The sequence below is a fragment of the Hemitrygon akajei genome, chromosome 19 (assembly GCF_048418815.1).
Source record: "Hemitrygon akajei chromosome 19, sHemAka1.3, whole genome shotgun sequence".
In the NCBI taxonomy this organism is placed as follows: Eukaryota; Metazoa; Chordata; class Chondrichthyes; order Myliobatiformes; family Dasyatidae; genus Hemitrygon; species Hemitrygon akajei.
This window is the reverse complement of record NC_133142.1, coordinates 26,853,249-26,872,695: the sequence shown is the minus strand read 5'-3', so window position 1 is coordinate 26,872,695 and position 19,447 is coordinate 26,853,249. Positions and strand designations below refer to the sequence as shown.

At 39.2% G+C, this 19,447-nt stretch overlaps 1 protein-coding gene across 3 annotated transcripts in view; it reads right to left on the bottom strand.

Moving 5' to 3' along the window:
• Window positions 1–19,447, bottom strand: part of LOC140741842 (receptor-type tyrosine-protein phosphatase gamma-like) — a 648,055-nt gene that overhangs the window by 286,462 nt on the left and 342,146 nt on the right. For all 3 annotated transcript variants that reach the window (XM_073072297.1, XM_073072296.1, XM_073072295.1), the window contains exon 5: window positions 5,768–5,860. In XM_073072297.1, the coding sequence (XP_072928398.1) occupies window positions 5,768–5,860 (93 nt within the window). The remainder of the gene's footprint in view (window positions 1–5,767; window positions 5,861–19,447) is intronic.

The window sequence follows — 19,447 nt, the reverse complement described above, 5'->3', positions numbered from 1 at the left end:
AACCCCTCCTACCAGCAGCATGTCCATATTCTTCCATCTTCCTTAGATCCATGAGCCTATCCAAATGTCTCTTAAGAGCATCTAATGTACGTGCTTCTACCACTGTACCAGGTAGCACATTCCAGATATCCACCACTCTCTGAGTAAAAAATTTCCCCCTCACCTCCCTCTTACCTTCAATACATGCTATCTGGTATTAGATATTTCAACCTTGGGAAACAGATACACTCTGTCCACTCTATCGATGCCTCTTATAATCTTGTAAACCTCTATCAGAACTCCCTTCAGCCTCTGGCACTCCAGAGAAAACAACTCGAGTTTATTTAGCTTCTCATCATAGCACATGCCCTCTTAGCCAGGCAGCATTCTGGTAAACCTCTTCTGCACCCTCAACATCATTCCTATAATGGGGTGACCAGAGTGTTCACAATACTCCAGACATGGCCAAACCAAGATTTTATAAAGTTTCCACCTAACCGCCTGACTTTTGAAACCAAAGCCTCAACTACTAAAAGCAAGCATTCCATAAAACTTCTTAACCATCTTATCATCCTGTGTAGCCAATTTGAAGGAGCTATGAACCTGGATCCCAAGATCTCTCTGCTCAAGAACACTGTTCTTAACACTGATCCTTAATACTGTTAAGGATCCTGCCCTTAATAGTGTACCGTCTCCTTGCATTTACGCTACTGAGGTGCAACACCTCACATTTATCTGGGTTAAAACTCCATCTGCCACTATCTGCCACATCTGGTAGTCACTATTCCTTAACTGTTCACCCACTGAAAGATCAGTCAGCTGGCCAGACTCATTACCTGACACCAAGTTCATTTTAGCCCCTCCTCTCATTGGACCATTCACATAATGATTTAAGAAACCTTCCTAGATACACTTTGCAAACCTGGTACATTAATCACCTATCCCTGCCCCGTCTCAGTCAAGTTTCAGTAACAGCTACAACATCATAGTTCCATGTACTGATCTATCTAAGTTCATTACCCTTACCTAGCATTAAAATATTTACACTTCAAACTATCCAACCCATCATACCTGTTATTTCGATTTTGGCTTTCACTACCTCCCCCGACATCTACCTTCTGGTCCGGTCTGTCCTGGTGCTCCAGTTCCCAGCCCCCTGAAGCACTAGTCTAAGCTCTCCGAAGGAGCATTTGCAAACCTCCTGGGCAGGACCTACTCCAGTTCAGATGCAACCCGTCCCTCTTGTACAGATCACCTCTTCTCCTGAAAAGGTTCTAATGACCCAAGAGCTTGAAACCCTGCCCCCTGCACCATCTCCACAGTACTCATTCATCCAAGTTATCACCTTATTCCTACCTGCACTAGCCTCATTACAACCTTGGACGTCCTTCTCTTCAGCCTTTTTCCTGACTCTAACTGTATAGGACCCCTTCCCCTTTTCTGCCAAAATACACCAGAACCTCAGGCTATTCCCCCTCCCCTCTGAGAATATCCTGCAGCCACTCCAATACACTTGCAGTCGGGAGGCAACACACCATCCTGCTGTCTCTTTTGCAACCAAAGAATCTCCTTTCTATTCCCCCAACTATCAAGTCCCCTAAACTACCATACTATCCAACTTTACCCTTCCCTGTTGAGCCTCAGAGCCGGCCACAGTATCGTCAACCTGGCTGCTACTGCTGTGATCTGATGAGTCATTCCCCCTCCCCCAACCCCAAGCAGTATCCAAAGAGGTGTACTCATTGCTGAGAGGAATGGCCACAGGGGAACGCGGCACTGACTTCTTAATCCCCTTACCTCTCCTGGTGGTCACCCACCTACTGTGTGAAAGCTGTACTCTGGGCATGACCACCTCCTCAAAAGTCTTGTCTATATGAACTTCAGACTCCTGAATGATCCTGAGCACATACAACTCCAGCTCCGACTCCTTGACTCGGTCAGTCAGGAGCTAAAGTTGGGTGTACTTCCTGCAGATATAGTCACCAGGAAAACCATCAGGTATCCTGAATTCCCACATCTGTCAGGAGGAGCATTCCATCCTGACACTGAAATCTTCTTAGCTGCACTTTCGCCTGTTCACACTGAAGCTTGTTAAGTCAAAGACTTCACACTCTATCACTGGCACACTATTGTGTGCAGTTTTGGTCACCCATTATAGGGAAGATGTAATGTAGATGCTTTGGACAGGTTACAGGTGATGTTTGCCAGGATGTTACCTAGATTAGAGGGAATGACCTTTAAGGATAATTTGAACAAACTTTAGTTATTTTCTCTGGAGCTTCAGATGTGGAGGGGAGGCTTAACAGAAGTTAATAAAACTATGAGAGGCAAAGGTAGAGTGGACAGTCAGAATCTTTCCTTTTCCAGGGTAGAAATGTCAAATATGTGAGGACATGCATTTAAAGTAAGAGGGAAAAATCAAAGGAAGCTTTGTGGACCAATTTATATTCCACAGACTGAGTATATATTTGAAATGCACTGCCAGTAGTAGTGGTGGAGGCACATACAACCGTGACATTTAAGAGGCAATTGAATAAGCATGTGAATAGACAGGGAGAAGAGGGATATAAATAATGTACACACCAAAAAGATTTAGCTTTTTTTGGCATTATGTTCAGCATTGAAATTGGGGGACAGAAGGACTCTTCCTGTGCTATACAGTTCTATGTTCTTGAGGGGCATACAGTGAATGCTGCTGCTCCTCCTTGCCAATGAAGAATGCTGAAAGGTTATGTTAGAAAATCACATGGCGGCAGGGGAATGGATGGGGGGGGGGGGGGAGGTGGTTTCTACCTAAACACTCCGTTTAAACCTATGCCCTCTGGTTTAGATATCCCCCACCCTAGGGAAAGCACTATCTATGCCCCTCATAATTTTATAAACTTCAACAAGATTATCGTTCAATCTCCTATGCTGCAGTAAGAATAAATCCAGACTATCCCATCTCTCCTTATAAATGAAGCCCTCCAGACCAGGCAACATTCCAGTAAATCTCTACTGCACTGTTCCCAATACTACAGTAGTGTGGTGACTAGAACTGTACACATTCTAAGATAGCATGCATGCAATTTTCCACTCTCATGGGAAGATCTTCTGCAGAATGAACACACACAAGAATGTCTTTAAGTGCTCTTTGCACTTTTTGAGAAACACTACAGATATTTAACTGTAACTTCGTAAATATGTGCTGGGTTGATTGGGACAAATTTTCACCTTTACAATCTGAATAGTAATCTGGCAGTATGGAGATAGTATTTTAAATCCATTAATTTAAAAGCAGTGCACATTGGATGGATTCAGTAATAGGTAGCCAATCCAGCCTGACACATGGTGAGAAGAAAACTTCACTTTGCTTTCCTAATATACCAGCAAAATTACAGAGAGTTCTTGGCGTGAAAGCACAGGCAGAGGGAAAATCATAACTGTCAGCCTTGGGCTACTGCAATGAAATCAAAAGACTTATTTGTATTTTCTTCTTTACACAATGCCCACATTGTCAAAACATGAATTAAACATTCAGAATAAATAATTTAAAAAAGGACAGTTATTAAAGGAATCAAGAAAATGAAAACAAAGCAGTTTCAAAAGATTAATTTTAGAGAGGAATATCAAGATGGTACAGGCAGTCCCTGAGTTACGAACATCCGACTTACGAACAACTCATACTTACGAACTGAGGAAGGAGAACGCCATCTGCCATTTTAAGTCAGATCGCGACGCCGTCTGCCATTTTAAGTCATTGTCGTTCACACTGTGTTGAGTGTGTAACTTTGTATTTGGCTTAAATTTTTCTTAGCAAGATTCACCCTGACCCCGTCCCCCCCTTTCCAGTCAGCTGGTGGCGCAGTGAGATCAGCGCCGGGCTCGAGAACAAAGGTTCTCGAGTTCAATCCAGTGACAGACTGCTCCCGAGCACGCTCTCCATCTGTGCCGGGTTGATGTCGAGCTTGCAACTCGACCTCATAAAAGAAAACACTGCCACCTCCAGTTTAAATTCCCAAGCGGAATATTGTGGAGGATCAAATACCCAAACCCAGCACAGCCCCTCAGTGCGGTGGAATTTAGGACCCAGGGAATTCAGTGCGGTGGTCCTTAGGACCCAGCGAAACCTGCCACCCGCAGCGTTTCTGTTCCATTGACGGGAAACGATCACGATTGAAAATAAAGTGGAAATAATAAAGCGATCGGAAAGAGGTGAAACGTCATCGGTCATTGGAAAAGCGTTAGGCTACAGTCAGTCAATGATCAGAACAATTTTAAAGGATAAAGTGAGAATAATGGAGCATGTGAAAGGCCCTGCCCCAATGAAAGCTACAATTATTACTAAGCAACGCAATGGTTTAATTATTAGGATACATAAGTTTCTTAAGTGTTTTATATGCATAGAAAGGTAAAATATATACTATATACTGACAAACTTTTGACTAACTGACGCTAAATAATACCAGATGTACTTGTTCCGACTTACGTACAAATCCGACTTAAAGTTGGACACAGGAACTGAACTCCTCCGTAACCCGGGGATTGCCTGTATATCCCATTCATCCCAATCAGGAAGTAAGTGTGAAAGAAATAAAAAGGCAAACCCCATGGACTCTATCGGCCAAATGACCTCCTATGTCACAAGGAAACAGCAGGGTCATACCTCTGAATGATGGGCATGAAAACCAGGAAAAATGAAAGACTGAACTTAAGAGAATCTGCAGATGCTGGAAATCCAAAGACTAATTTTCCAGAGGAAGAGTGAGGAAGACACTTGTAAATAGAGAATCACATATGATTATAGACAAGGTAGAAAATGAATGAAAACTAAGCTGATAAATTCCTTCTGCATTGGGGTGGGAAGGGAGAGAGAATTTGATAAAGACAATTATGCTTTTTTACTTACAAAGAATTCCATTGTTGATTCTGTTTCAACAAATAAAATCCTTTCAGAAGTAGGATATTAAACTGTTGGTTCTTGATTCTGATTCAGATTTTGTATATCCAGTAGTTTTATTGCAATCATTTGTGCAGCAGTAATAAAAATAATACTAGCATAAAACCCATTCACTCTAAGGTAAGTAGCACAGTGTTAATGATTGGAATTAATGAGCTTCCCGTAGCATCACTACCTTACGCTGGTGTGGAGTACTGATAAAGGAACACAAAAACAGATATTTAATGAAGGAACTCACATAAACTTTAAGAAAAAGAAAAATGTGTTAACATTGAACTGCAGCTATTCTGGGTCTAAATCAAAACTTGATGATCATAGATGTCACAACATCCCTAAAACCTGAAGGTGTGAAAATTGAATCAATTATGGCTGTCATAATGCAACTTTGGATGAGTATAACAAAACTGTTGCCCTAGCACCAGTCTGAAAATGCAGTTAAGGAATTTGCAATGTGAAGCTTGCAAGACGGTGTTTGGTCTGTAGTTCAGGTTTGAAATTGCATTGCACCGTATCAGGGTTACAAACAACTTACTTTTATTCAGTGTATTTTAAATCAGAGGAAACATGGATGATAGAGCATTGTAAAAGTCTGACTCATACTTTAAGAAACTCAATCAGCAGATTACAAATATTTAAACTGATTATATATGACTGCGGTGTTCTTATTTCACAATTTGATCTCTTCCGAGAAAGGCTACAGATTCTGTTCCAGTTTGTATTACACTGTCTTATCATATTAAATTCTTTATTACAAGCTGATTTTAAACAGAAGCATAAACAGTCCAGTGCGCTGTAGACAAGACATTACTCTGCAGGGTACTGCAGCAAAACCATCCTACTTTATCTTACCTGAAGGAATATCGCCATTGCTCCTGCAACACCATTTTTTCTGGATGTCATGTCCATGTCATCATTGTCAGGATTTGAAAGATAAATCTGCATCTGTTTTTACAAAGGGACAACAAAAAGCAAAATATTTATAAAGGAGTTATTTTAAATAGCTATTTTCTGCATTTATTCTGTTACAGTTTTGAATTAATTGGTTAAAAAAATCAACATGAAGTAATTAAGAATCATGTAACCCTTTAGTAATGCCTTCATTAATCAATGAAAATTATGTCAGTTAAGTCACACACATTCAGAATGATGTCCTCATACAACATCTAAAATCCCAGCAGAATACTTTTCACAGGAGAATGAAGAACACTATAGCAAAATGACCTTCTGTAAAATCAAACAATTAGGAAGATAATTTTAATGCAGTAATTAGATGTGTTCAGTTAATTACTTCCTATAAAAATATCTTTTGATGGTACCAATGCAAATTAATCAGAAGGCGAATAAGTACATCTTTCAAACCGTAGTTACCATCTTTATTGTGGTATATACATTTATATTTTATTCAACTACTTGTGTATGTTAAAACATTGCCTTTCGAAATATAATGGCAATCATAATGGGTTAATGACAACTAATTAATCCTCTTAAGTATGTGTACTTGATTATCAAAAACAAAATTTGATTTTTTATGTGCGTGCACAAATACCCTTTCATCTTTTTTCAGTGCCACTAATGTGTTGCTCAATACCTAGTCATCCAGTCATAACATCATGCTTCAAGAAATCATCTGTGATATTTTACAACATTCAATACTTGTAAAATATGAAAAATTAGCCTAATTCTAAATTTCTGAAATATGCCAAGTGCTTTTAAACTCCCTTTTCAGAGTAAAACCAAGCAATGGAGGGAACTGTACCAGAGAGGCAGATGTACCCAGTCCTTTACTCCCTCGACAAGCCAATAGCAAATTCAAATTGCAGGTTCCATTCAGTACTTTTTTTTATCAAGGTATTTGTCTATTTTTCCATGAAGAATTGCAGACTAGTTTAATTTCAAGACCAAATTACCATGTCTGTGTAACCTTATCTCTTTCCTGAATAAAAAACAGTGATGTTCACTGCAAACATTTTGGGTTTAGAACGAACACCTGCAATTCTAGAAAATATAAAGTGCATCTTATTTTCTTGGTCTTTTTATGATCCTCATGGCTGATTTCTCTGGCAATTCACTGATACAAGACGAAGCTCATCCAAATGCAATTTGCAGCCAATTATTCAAGGGCTTGTTGGAAAAAACTCATTATTCTCTTAAAGCATTATCATCTGGATTATGAATACATTTTTGCTGTAGGGTAATGTGTCTGGGAAACATGTACCCAGGCTCTGCAAGGTTCCCCAGAGGAATGACGGAAGTGACCAGAAGGAGGTGGGATGGTTTCTTACCAGACAATCTCAACAGGATCCCAAATACTTACACATTAAACAGAGAGGGAAATTTTGCAGATAGAGGAGGGAAGGGTAGAAATAGTAACACAGTTCTGTTGCTGTTTCTACTCTTCCCCCTTCAACTATCACTCATCGCACTTTAATCATAGTCACCTTTCAATGCACGCCAGCTCTGACCCCACCCCTCCCTTCACTTCTATACACAGACTATCTTCCATCTACCTTCAGTCCAGATAAGGGATCTTAACTCAAAATGTTGACTGTTCCTTCCCCTCTACAGAGTTCCTCCCACAGTGTTCATTGCTCCAAATTCCAACATCTATAGTCCCGAGTCTCTTGCAGCCCTCTATGAGAGAGAACTTACATATTATCAGTTTTGGGACGCTCACCTCAATCATTACGACTTTGCAGCATGAACTCGGACAAATTGAGAATTCCCCATTTTGTCATCTCTTTCACCAGGACATGGCAACAAACCTCCCCCACTTGCCCAGCAGTCCCAAAAGTCCCCTCTCACATCCTTAACCACTTACATTAAGACACCATTAAGGCCACAAATCTTTATAATTTTAAGGTTTCTTCTCTTTTTCTTGGGGATCAAGGATGAATTGCTTCTATTCCTGTTTTGCAGGTTCTGAGATGGCTAATGAAGCCAGTCCAGGAATCTCAGTCTCTTCCACAGGTGGAGGTGATTGAAGGGGCAGATAGGTAGTTGTTTTGTGAAGTGGCCTGCCCAAGAGGTCTCCAAACTCCAAGGCTTTGAAGTTCTCAATCCCATCCCCAGTGCTCTGTTCCCTTTTGACAGCCACAGTTAGAGGTGTGAATATTGCATTTCTTATGGGAAACTCTCAGCACATCTTTGAAACTTTTCACAATATTTCAGAAATATTTGTGTAATATTGTAAATATATTGTTTGATTAAGTATTCTTTACAGGTTAGTGTCCAAAAGTATGTGAATTACATACGTCATTAACGCTCCATGTCATATGTTTGCATCATTATGCCACCATGTTATATGTGCACGCCTCACTAACGTACAAGAGCAAAGGAGACACACGGCTCCATGTTTTTCTTTCAATTATTTTTATGTTTTGGAATTACAAAACTGAACAATTGTGCTGAGGTATTTTTGAAACAAATCCAAGATGACTACCTACCTGTTGAAATACAGAAAGGGGCTTAAGTTTCAGAAAAAGCGCAGTGTGTTTCTTCGGAAGAAGAAAGTTGGTTGAGTTAAAAAAAGGCAGAAAATGGACAAATTTATGGGTTCATAAACAGTGAGTACTGGGTGATAATATTCATAAATTTAAGGAAAAGCAGAAACGGCTACATCAGAAAGCTAGACACATTTGATTGCACAAGCGATAACTGGAATATGCATACAGAGCAAATTGAGCTGTACTTTGAAGCAAATGAAATAGCCAATGCAAAGTGAGTGCCAGTTTTGCTGAGTGCAATAGGTGGAAGGGCATACAGTTTCCTGAAAAATTTAACTGTTCTAACCAGAAGAGCCGAAATGAGCTTTGCTGATATCATGAAAATAATTCAGGAACATTTGGAAGCAAGGCCGTTGCTAATCGCAGAACGCTTTAGGTTTCATAAGTGGAATCAAAAGGAAGAGGAGTCCATTTCAGTGTACTTGCTGAATTGAAGAAATTGTCTGAGCATTCTAAGTGATGAGCTTAATGATGCACTGAGAGACCATTTAGTTGGTGGAATTTACAAGAAAGCATTTAAAAAGGGCTCATAACTGAAGTACAAGTTACATTTAAAAGAGAAGTTGAGATCACTGCATCAATGGAAACCACAGACAGGGACTCAATTGAGTTGTAGACAGGAATGAGAGTGAACAAAATTGCAGTGTCTAGGCGGAGTCCCACCTGGCCAAGCATACTGTGTTACCATTGTAGCATGGACTCCCATCTGCCAGACCAATGCTTAAAGGTGAAACTTGTAGAAATTGCAACAAAGTAGGACAAATACAAAGAGCATGTTCTGTAACAAAAAAAGGACTGCACAGAGAAGAGACAAAGATAAGAAGTTAAGTTGCAGTTTCAAAAAGAGCACTAATCTGCATGCTGTTGAAGAAAATCTGACAATGATGAAAGTGATATAGAACTGAATAGCCTTGAGATTTACAATGTAAAAACTAACAACAGACAAGTAATATGGCTTACACCAGAAGTGAATGGTGAATTAATTACAATGAAATTGGATACTGGCTCTGCTGTTTCAACCAATTCATGAAATGAGTTTGCAAAGATATTGAACTGAAGCCTGCAAATTTCCAACTAAGAATGCCTGTAGGAATGACATTTGTAATTGTAACAATAACCATCACCCATATTGGGCTTGTATGTAGTAAAAACAGAAGAGCCAGCATTGTGGGGCCATGATTGGCTGAGACAACACCAACTTGATAGGAGATCCATCCACAATTTGCATGCTACACCCCCCCCCCCCCCCAAATAGAGATCACCTAAAGTGAATTAAGAAAGGTGCTGGAGAATGCCACAGCAGTGTTAAATGATGGCACTGGAAAACTCAAACATATCAAAGGTAAAATAGTGCTAAATGAAAATGTCACACCCAAGGTTTACAAAGCCCATTCAGTTCCTTATACCATCTGTGATAAAGCAGCCAGTGAGCTCGTTTGCATGGAGGCTAAAGGAATTCTTTCCAAGGATGAGTGGCAATGCCAGTGGTCCCAGTAGCCATGAGGAATTGGTCTGTCAGGATCTGTGGTGATTTTAAGGTCACCATCAACTCAGTACTGATGGTTATCTTTGAAAACCTTTCTGGAGCAAAAATACTTCAGTAAATGGACTTAGCTGAGGCCTACATACAGATGGAAATCAAAGAGTCCAAAGTGTTTCTCACCATAAACATTCACAAAGGGCATTATCGGTATAATAGGCTTATTTTTGGAGTAGCATCTGCACTTGCACTCTGGCAGAAAACTATGATCAAGTGCTGCAAGGTTGCCCAGGTACTCAGTGTTACCTCAACGACATCATCATTACTAGTAAGATGACAAGGAATATCTCCGAAATCTTAAGACAGTGTTAAAGAGATGAGAAGATTACAGGCCCAGAGCATGTCACAACAAGTCTGAATTCTTTAAACCAAGGATCACTTACTGTGGTCACTCCACAGCTTTGGCTCAGTTTGTTTAGTGACCTGGGATAGATCAGCAGATCTAGCAGCTCATTAAGCACTATTCTGAAGATGGCAAGAGCAGTGCCTCTCCATCCATGGGAATGGCCTGCATTGTCCCGGCAGAGAATTCATATGGATTTTGCCGGACCACTCATGGGCACAAATTTCTTGGTAGTAGTGGATGCTACAAAGATGCCAGAAATGTTACCAATAACCTCCACTAGAGCAACACACACTCTTGATGTGTTGAGAAGCATCTTGTCAAGGACTGGACTTCCAGAATATTTAGTCATTGACACAGTTTGTTGTGGAACAGTTTCAATCATTCCTGAAAATGAATGAATAAACACACATTACATCCTCACCATACCATCCAGTTACAAATAGCTTGGCGGAAAGATTTATCCAGAGTCTAAAGAATGTACTGCAAGTAATGGCAGCAGAAATGACATTGAATCGGAAGATCGCCAATTTCCACCTTGCATATCACACTGCAGCACGCTCCACAACCAATAACTCACCAACTATGCTGTTCCTCGGTCATCCATTGCACTGACGTTTGGATCTCCTCAAAACCAATCTCAGAGGAGTATGCATGATAAGCAGCTGAGACAAACTGAGGGCTCCTGAAACAAGGAGGTTGAGTGTTTTATTCCTGCACAAACATTCCTAGTGCGGGACTACAAAACTCTCCTACACAGTGAAGTTTGTGTCTGATGTCATCTGGAGATGACACATCAATCATTTGAGGACTGCAGAGTCAACTGTTAGAAAAGTAAGGTGTCTAGAGCTGTCAGAAGGATGTGTGTGTGTGTGTGTGTGTGTGTGTGTGTGTGTGTGTGTGTGTGTGTGTGTGTGTGTGTGTGTGTGTGTGTGTGTGTGTGTGTGTGTGTGTGTGTGTGTGTGTGTGTGTGTGTGTGTGTACTCATTCTATTTTGAGTTGGAGTTTATAGCTAAGTGGGTTGGAGTGTTAAGTATTTAATATTTCAGTAATATTTGAGTAACATTGTAAATATATTGTTTGATTAAGCATTCTTTGTTGCTTACATAATTTATTACAGGTTATATGTAAAGTACATGCATGGCACACGTCATTAAGCCTCAATGTCATTATGACTGAAACTGTTCTGCAACAAACTGTGCTCCATTGTCAATGACTAAGTATTCCTTACGCCACCATGTCATACAGTACTAAAGTAAAAAAAAAAGTCAATATGCATTTGCCAACGCCGTGTTTTTCTTTTAATTAGTTTTAAGTTTTGGAATTACAAAGCATAACAGATTTTATTCCTAAGAACTTCCAGATGGGCAGCACAGTAGCGTAGTGGTTAGTGCAATGTTTATAGTACCAGCGAGGTGAGTTCATTTCCCGCCACTATCTGTGAGGAATTTATGGGTTTCCTCCAGGTGCCCTGGTTTCCTCCCACAGTCCAAGGGGATACCAGTTAAATTATCCCATGATTAGGCTAGGGTTAAATCAGGGGTTGCTGGGTGGCACAGCGCAAAGGGCTGGAAGAGCTTATACTGCACTGTATGTCAATAAATAAATAAATGAATAAATACTTCAAGCTGCGTCTTCCTAATGGCATGGCATTATATACTTAGTAGAAACTCAAATATATAAGCTTGAGCTAAAATTCATTGTAGGTTCCTCAAAGGGAGCATGTCATTCCTATCCTTTTTGTAATAAGTAGTTCATTTTTAATGTTAACGAGTCAGTTAATAGAGGAAAAGGCACGCATTAACTTGAAATCTTTGGTAATAGCACACTTAGCTATGAGACACTCAAAAAGAAAGCATCTTTGAAAGAGTCCAGCAGAGCTACAAAAGTCATTGGTCAACTGATTCAATGACCTTCCTTAATGGAGAGTTACTTCAAAATCTTTTAAAGGAGAAGATGACTCATCCAAATAATTTATTTTCAACAAAATATAATTATTATATCATTGATTCTGGGTCTTAGGGCGTTAAATCATGACCACAAAATCTCTGATTGAGCATTTTGTTGGAAAAGAAACATTGAGGAAGCCCTTGAATAAGTCTTTGAAATGCTGAAAGCCATGGACAATATGAATTATAGCACATTACTTAATTTAGGGTGTGAGCACAGGACAGGCAACACATCAGAAAATGAATAATGTAAAAGCAAAATTGGAGATTAAGACAAATTATTTTCCCCACAGAATTCTTATCAGGTGGAACAGACTCCCAGCTTAGACAGCTAATTCTATCCATTTAATTCCTTTGAGAAAGAAATGGAAAACTGCTTAGCAAAAATAAATACAAAACTACAACAATGAGTGAAAGATGAAGGCCTAATTCCCCATGGAATGCATTGTTCCAATGTATAATAGTGCATGGAAATCTCATATTTGGGAAATCATGCAATTATGGATGAATATCATAAAATACAAGGTTAATCATATTTTGGATTTTCCTCAGATCATACTAATAGCTGCAAGCAGTAAATTAACTGTACCCTACCAGAAATACTAGGCAAAATGAATGGCAAAACCATCAGAATTTAACACGTTAACTCCTTGAAATGCACTATGACTTTGTCATTTCAACACATGTTGAGTTCAACACTGAATTACCAAACATGCATGGATTCCACATTATTTTTTTCAGACTGTACTGTGTGTTGTGTCCTGCAACACAAGTCTTATTTTATGAACAAAATAGTTAAATAGAAACTCTGAAAATTCGAAGCTGTTACATCAGTTTTATCAATTTTCAAAGACACTGAAATAACAGTTAAGACTGAGGAATTATCTGACTCTAAGATAAATAATTATATGTATGCATATTGTAGCTCACACTACAGTTCTTCACAATGAGGGACTTAATATGAGAGTAGTACATTTTCAAACAGTCTTGATATCTTAGATAAACCACAATTCAACACACCAATTTTTGTAATGCACACCCTATATAATGTTAAGTTAAACTGTGCTTTATGAGAAAAATAATATGATTGACTTCAGATCACCAGCAAAGAACGTTTTCACAATAAAGACTGCCAGTTCCTTGTTGAGAGCTTATTTCAAAGTCAGCAATCAATACTGTTGTGCAAATTCAATGACTTTTAATATCCTTGCTATCAATATGCTCTGATACTCTATGGCACGGCGATATAAAGAAGGAGGCAGTATTAAGCCTCTTGAATAACCTTAAGATGGACAAGTTCCCAGGGCCTAATCTATCTCAGGTTATTGAGAGACAAGAAAGGAGATTGCTGGGGTCTTGACAGGAATCTTCACATTCTCTGTCTGGAGAACAGGCGATCTGTTCATTTGCTTAAAAGGGCAGTAGAGAACATCCAGAAAATTATAGGCTGGTGCGGAAATTATTGACGAATATACTTAGTGATTGGATATTCTCACATTTGGAAAAATATAGTCTTATTAGTGATAATAAACATGGCTTTGTGTGGGGGGAGGACATGCCTTACAAACTTAACTGAATTCTTTGAGGAGGCGATGAAAATGAATGATGAGGACAGAAGCTGCAGATGTTGTATACATGGACTTTAGTAAAGCTTTCAACAAGATCCCTCACAGTAAACTAATCCAAAAGATTAAGGCACAGGAGAACAATGGAGACTTGTTAGACTGGATTCAAATTTTGTTTGGCTATAAAAACAGAGTAATAGGGAATGGGTGTTACTCTGACTGGATATCCACGACCAGAGGTATTCTACAAGGAAGAATGCTGGGACCTCTGTTTTTGTAGATATAACAAATGATTCAGGGAAAAATGTAAGTAGGTAGACACAAAAATTGGCAGAGTTATGGATCACAAGAAAGGCTGTCAAAGGATTCAGCAAGATATTGACCTGGTGGAAATGTGGGCAGAGATTCTGTTCTCTCGCTCCCGAATCCCACTATCATTCATAAACTCAGAGGCAAGAGAATTGATTGTTCTAAACTTTGGATTTAGAGTATTGACCAATGCCATTGACCCCGAGAATACATCAACCACAGACTTGAATTTATGACCAACACAGCTAATAAACAGCACAGAAAATGAACAAATTGATTTCTATATTAGGTGCAGTTATGTATTCAGCAGCAGAAGATCTATGCAACATTCACTGAGTTGTAGAAAGCCAACAAGTTTCCTTGAGCATTTGATAAAGATCTGCTTTAACTTGGTGTTTAATGTAGGATGGCAGCATCTGCAGGGCAACTGTGACCAGACCAAAAAGCTGCAAAACTCTTAGGTCAATTGACCTGTTGAGATATCACTGACAATCACAGAAAATATTCTTGATTGAGTTCCTGGGAGAAAAGCAGCATGGATTTGCCAGCTGCTGTGGGGTTCCAGGTATTTTCTCTGTATGTGTCTGCACTGCAGACTTGTAAATGGTTTGGGTTACAGACAGTTGACAGGAACAGAACCTTGCCACAATCTGAGGAAGACCTGTATATCAATGCAGCTTTTGAGCAAGGTTTTCATGCCAATTTTGGGCATCCAAATTCAACTGCATGAGGACTAAAGCAGTATATATAATAGAACAGGCCTTCTCACTGAAGCCTTACCTCTGCTGATTAGAAGGCTGAGACAGAACTGGGGAATGGTGAAAGGAGCAAGAGTAGGACCATAATTGGGGAGTAGGATCTGAAAGCTTCAGCAATGGAGAAACACTGTGGCACTGGACTGGAAGGGTAGGTGGGTGCATGACACAGACTGGGTTGAGTTTCAGTGGAATGGGTGGGGCAGCAGATCAGTGAGGACCACTTCATTGCAAGTAGGCTGTGTTATTCGTGGACTTTAAATGCACAAAAATATTTGCATATGCACATACATTTTATGGGAGTTATGAAACTCAACAATTGGAAAATAAGTTGTAATGAGATAGGTAACACGAGTGAATCTGCAGATGCTGGAAATAAATAAAAACACAAAATGTAATGAGATAGGGTTGTTATTTGCCAAAATTATCACATTACTCATATCAAAAATTTATTCATTTCCGTACATAGTAATGGGAGATATTGGGCAACTCTGGTACCCCTTTGGCAGGCATAGATGAGAGTTAGTATGGAGATACTTTCCAGTCAAAGCCTTGTTACCCTTTGCACTGCTCAAAAACTTATTTTTGTTCTCTGATCCCAAGGAAGCAATCTCCCACTGCAGATCTATTTTGGAGGTTACTACCTGAATGTATTTTATAAATCAGAATTAGAATTAGGTATATTGTCGTTCCCGACGGTCATGCTGGACGCCGGCCCCCTAGGCCTGAGTCAACGTAGTAGTAGTTAGTATTGTTGGCATATGTCAAGAAATTTGTTATTTTGCAGCAGCAGTACTTTGCAAAAATAATAACTATAAATTACAATAAGTATATACAAAAAAGAAAACTAAATTAAATAAATAGTGCAAAGTGAAAGGAAAAAATACTGTGATAGTGTTCATAGGTTCATTGACCATTCAGAAATCTGATGGCAGAGGGCAAGAACCTGTTCCTGAAATGTTGAGTGGTCTCATTCAGGCTCCTGAACCTCCTCCTTGATGGTAGCAATGAGAAGAAAGCATGTCCTGGGTGATGGGGATCCTTAATGATGAATGGCACCTTTTTGAGGCATTGCCTTTTGAAAGTTTCCTGGATGCGGGGAAGGCTAGTGTCCTTGATGGAGCTGGCAGGGTTTACAACTTTCTGCAGATTTTTTCTATCTGTTCAGTGGCCCCTCCCCATGCCAGATGGTGATACATCCAGTTAGAGTGGGCTCCATGGTATATCTGTGGAAATTTGCGAGTGTCTTTGTGACATACTAGTTCTCCTCAAATTCCAAATGAAATATGGCCGCCATCATGCCTTCTCTGTAATTGCATCAACATGATAGATCCTCAGAGATGTTGACACCCAGGAACTTAAAACCACCCTTTTCCACTTCTGATCCTTCAATGAGGACTGGTGAGGGGTCTCAGGATTTCCCTTCCTGAAGTCCACAATCAATTGAGGGACTAAATGTTGGAGATTGTGCAAACTTGTACCAGATCATTTGAGGATTCCATGCTGAAACTGATCCAGTATGTTGTTCTAAAGAACAAACTAACGATGTAACTGAAAATATTGACCTTTTTGGAATCTCCACAAATTGCTTTGGGGTAACCTACAAAACTGTTGAAATGTCACTAAAAGGTAATGAACCAATTTCTAGGGCAATCAGCTTAATGTCATTCTGAAAATTAAACTGTTGTTGTGTGGTAAACTATGTTTATCTGTCTGGACATGCTCCTCTGCTGACTGCTCCTGTGGCTCCTCCCACAGACCCCTGGATAAAGGTGATTGTGTCACTGCTCCGCCCACAGTCCAGGGCAGTCATCCGGCATGGACGTGCTCTGTTTTACTGCTAATAAAAGCCTTTCAGTATTTACTCTACTTCCAGTCTTTTGGAGTTATTGACAGTGCATCATGTTGAAATGTAATTCTTGTAGTACATGCCCCACAAACTAACAGATTAGATCCCTAAAATGTACAATAGAAAATATGTATATGTAAAATATGTTAAAATATGTTGTCTGGCACACTAAATAAACTTGAATATATAGGAAGCAGAATAAATTAATTAGTATCAGTAAACATATGGAAGGTGCCGATTATCATGATGTTACTTGGTTATATCTGACTATATGATTAATATCATGGTTCACATCATGGGTGGATCAGCTTTTCTTTGCTAATTTGCTTTTATCAGCATTTCTTTTATTCTTTAAATGCTGGAAGTTACTGATGGAAAACCAAGGAGCCTGGATGTAGCCCAGTGACAATTTGTGTGGGACCTAGCATGCTTAGAGAAAGATAACAATCATCTTCTAATTATGAGAGATAAATATCCCAGTTGTTCCCCATTTCTCATCTCCATGTATTTTATCCTGTGTTTATCCAAAGTTTAAAACCAGCTACTTTGTTTCTGTTATTGCTTGCATGCTTTTCCTTAAGTGTTTCTTCAAACTTTCCGGAGGATACTCTACCATGGTATACTGAACTTGCATTTAAATTGTGTTGCAGCATTGGGCGCAAACATTTACAATAATCACTTCTAACTGAGATCCAACAGACAAAGATATTCTTAATCAGAATTATGTTCTTTTTAAGAATGTTCATGATGAATGCAGCATAAAATATAATTGAAGTTTGCCTTGTTACTTTCTACTCCTGATGAATCATCTTTTAGTTGTGTACCTTTCATTCATGACCAGCCAAGAGAAATAAAAATGCCTTATCTCTGCCTCAATTAGACAAATATTTTAACAGCGACCTTTGTTCTGGACTTTCTAACAAGAAGTTAAGTCTTTTCCACTTCCATCCTATCAAGACCTTTCAGAATCTCACTTGTTTCAGGTAAGTCTTTCACTCTTCCAAGTCCAGCAGATACATATCAAGTCTGTTCAATCTTTCTCATAAGCCAACTCATCTAATTCAGAAGATTTCCTCTGGATTACTTAAATAAGGAGATCAATATTGCACAGATGTGTCTCACCAATTCCCACATAACTGAAGCACAACATCCCTCGCAAATTTCCTAGCAATGAACAATAACACTCTGTTTCATATTACTGGCTGTTTCTGCATACGCACAAAATACCTGAGAAACTCAACAGTTCAGGGAGCAGCTTTGGAAATTGATAAACAGCCAGTGCTTTGGACCGAGACTCTTCATTTGGACTGGTTTAGTGGGTGGGCAGAAAGCAAGGGAATCTGCATGAATAAATTGCGACAAGCCCACATGATGAAGAAGGTCATTATAATTAATGTTTTACTGGTGTAACTATGCTGTGCAGATCAATTGTTTCTCAATTCAGCAAGAAACCTAAGAGGCAGAAACAAAAATGCTTCTTTTCTGACCAGCTTATCACCAACCACACTAAAAATTAAATAGGTACGCATACATCATGCATATGAGTAATATATATTCGATGTTCAATGGCATGATTATTTTTCACTTACAAACCAAAACCCAAGTTATATCTGACTTCTGGAAAGACCATATATACAGTAGGTTGCAGTTAGTCTATTGGTCAGGAGCCAAGCGATAACAGCTCTATATTTGGCTGATGCCACATGACTGCACCTGAAACGTATCTGTATGACACAGATGCAATATGAGCACTGTAACCAGTAGGAATATTTGTCAAACCATTTGTCAGAAAAGTTTCAGAAACCTTGATCATTCTGGGGGCTACACACATTCTATGAATGACACTGAAATAACTAAGTGTGAAGCCCAAAGCTTGTATTAGACTCTCTATTTAACATTATTAATATAAATGTTTTATAAAAAAACAAACAAAAAACCACAGGGATTATTTTTTCAAAGAGTACTATTTGGAGTAAGTCATTTTAAAATAGCTGAAGTATCAAATTGAGATGTAGCCAAATTTGAGAGAGCAAAAATCCATGAGAGCAAAAGACATGGGAGTAGAATTAGGCCATTCAGCCCATAAAGTTTGTTCTGCTATTTGAATGTAGCTGACATTTTTTTCCTCTCAACTCCATTCTCCTGCCTTCTTCCCATAACTTTTGATACCCTTACTATTCAAAAACCTATCAACCTTTGCTTTAAATATATCTAATGACTTGGCTGCCAGAGCTGTCTGTGACAATGAATTCCTCAAATTCACCACTCTTTAGCTAAATAAGTTCCTCCTCATCTGTCCTACAAGGAAATCCTTTTATTCTGAGTTTGTACCTTCTGATCCCATTACTGGAAACATTCTCTCCATTTGTACTCCATCCAGGCCTTCCAATGACAGCCACTCTAATCCTTCCAAATTGCACCTCATGATGCCACCCTTTCATCCCCAGGATAGTTCTTATAAATCTTCTCTGAACCCTTTCCAATACCAGCATATTCTTCCTTAACATATGCCACCATATCCTTCCTAACAGATATACTACAAATGTAGTTTAACTGATGCCTTATAAACCTCGGCATTACATCCTTGCTTTTATACTCCAATCCTCTTAAAATGAAATTTAAGCGTCTGACATGAGAAGCACAGTAGATGGATGACTTTCCTGGTATTAAGGAATAAACAATGACAGTAGAAATGGCCATTGTTTTATATTGGAAG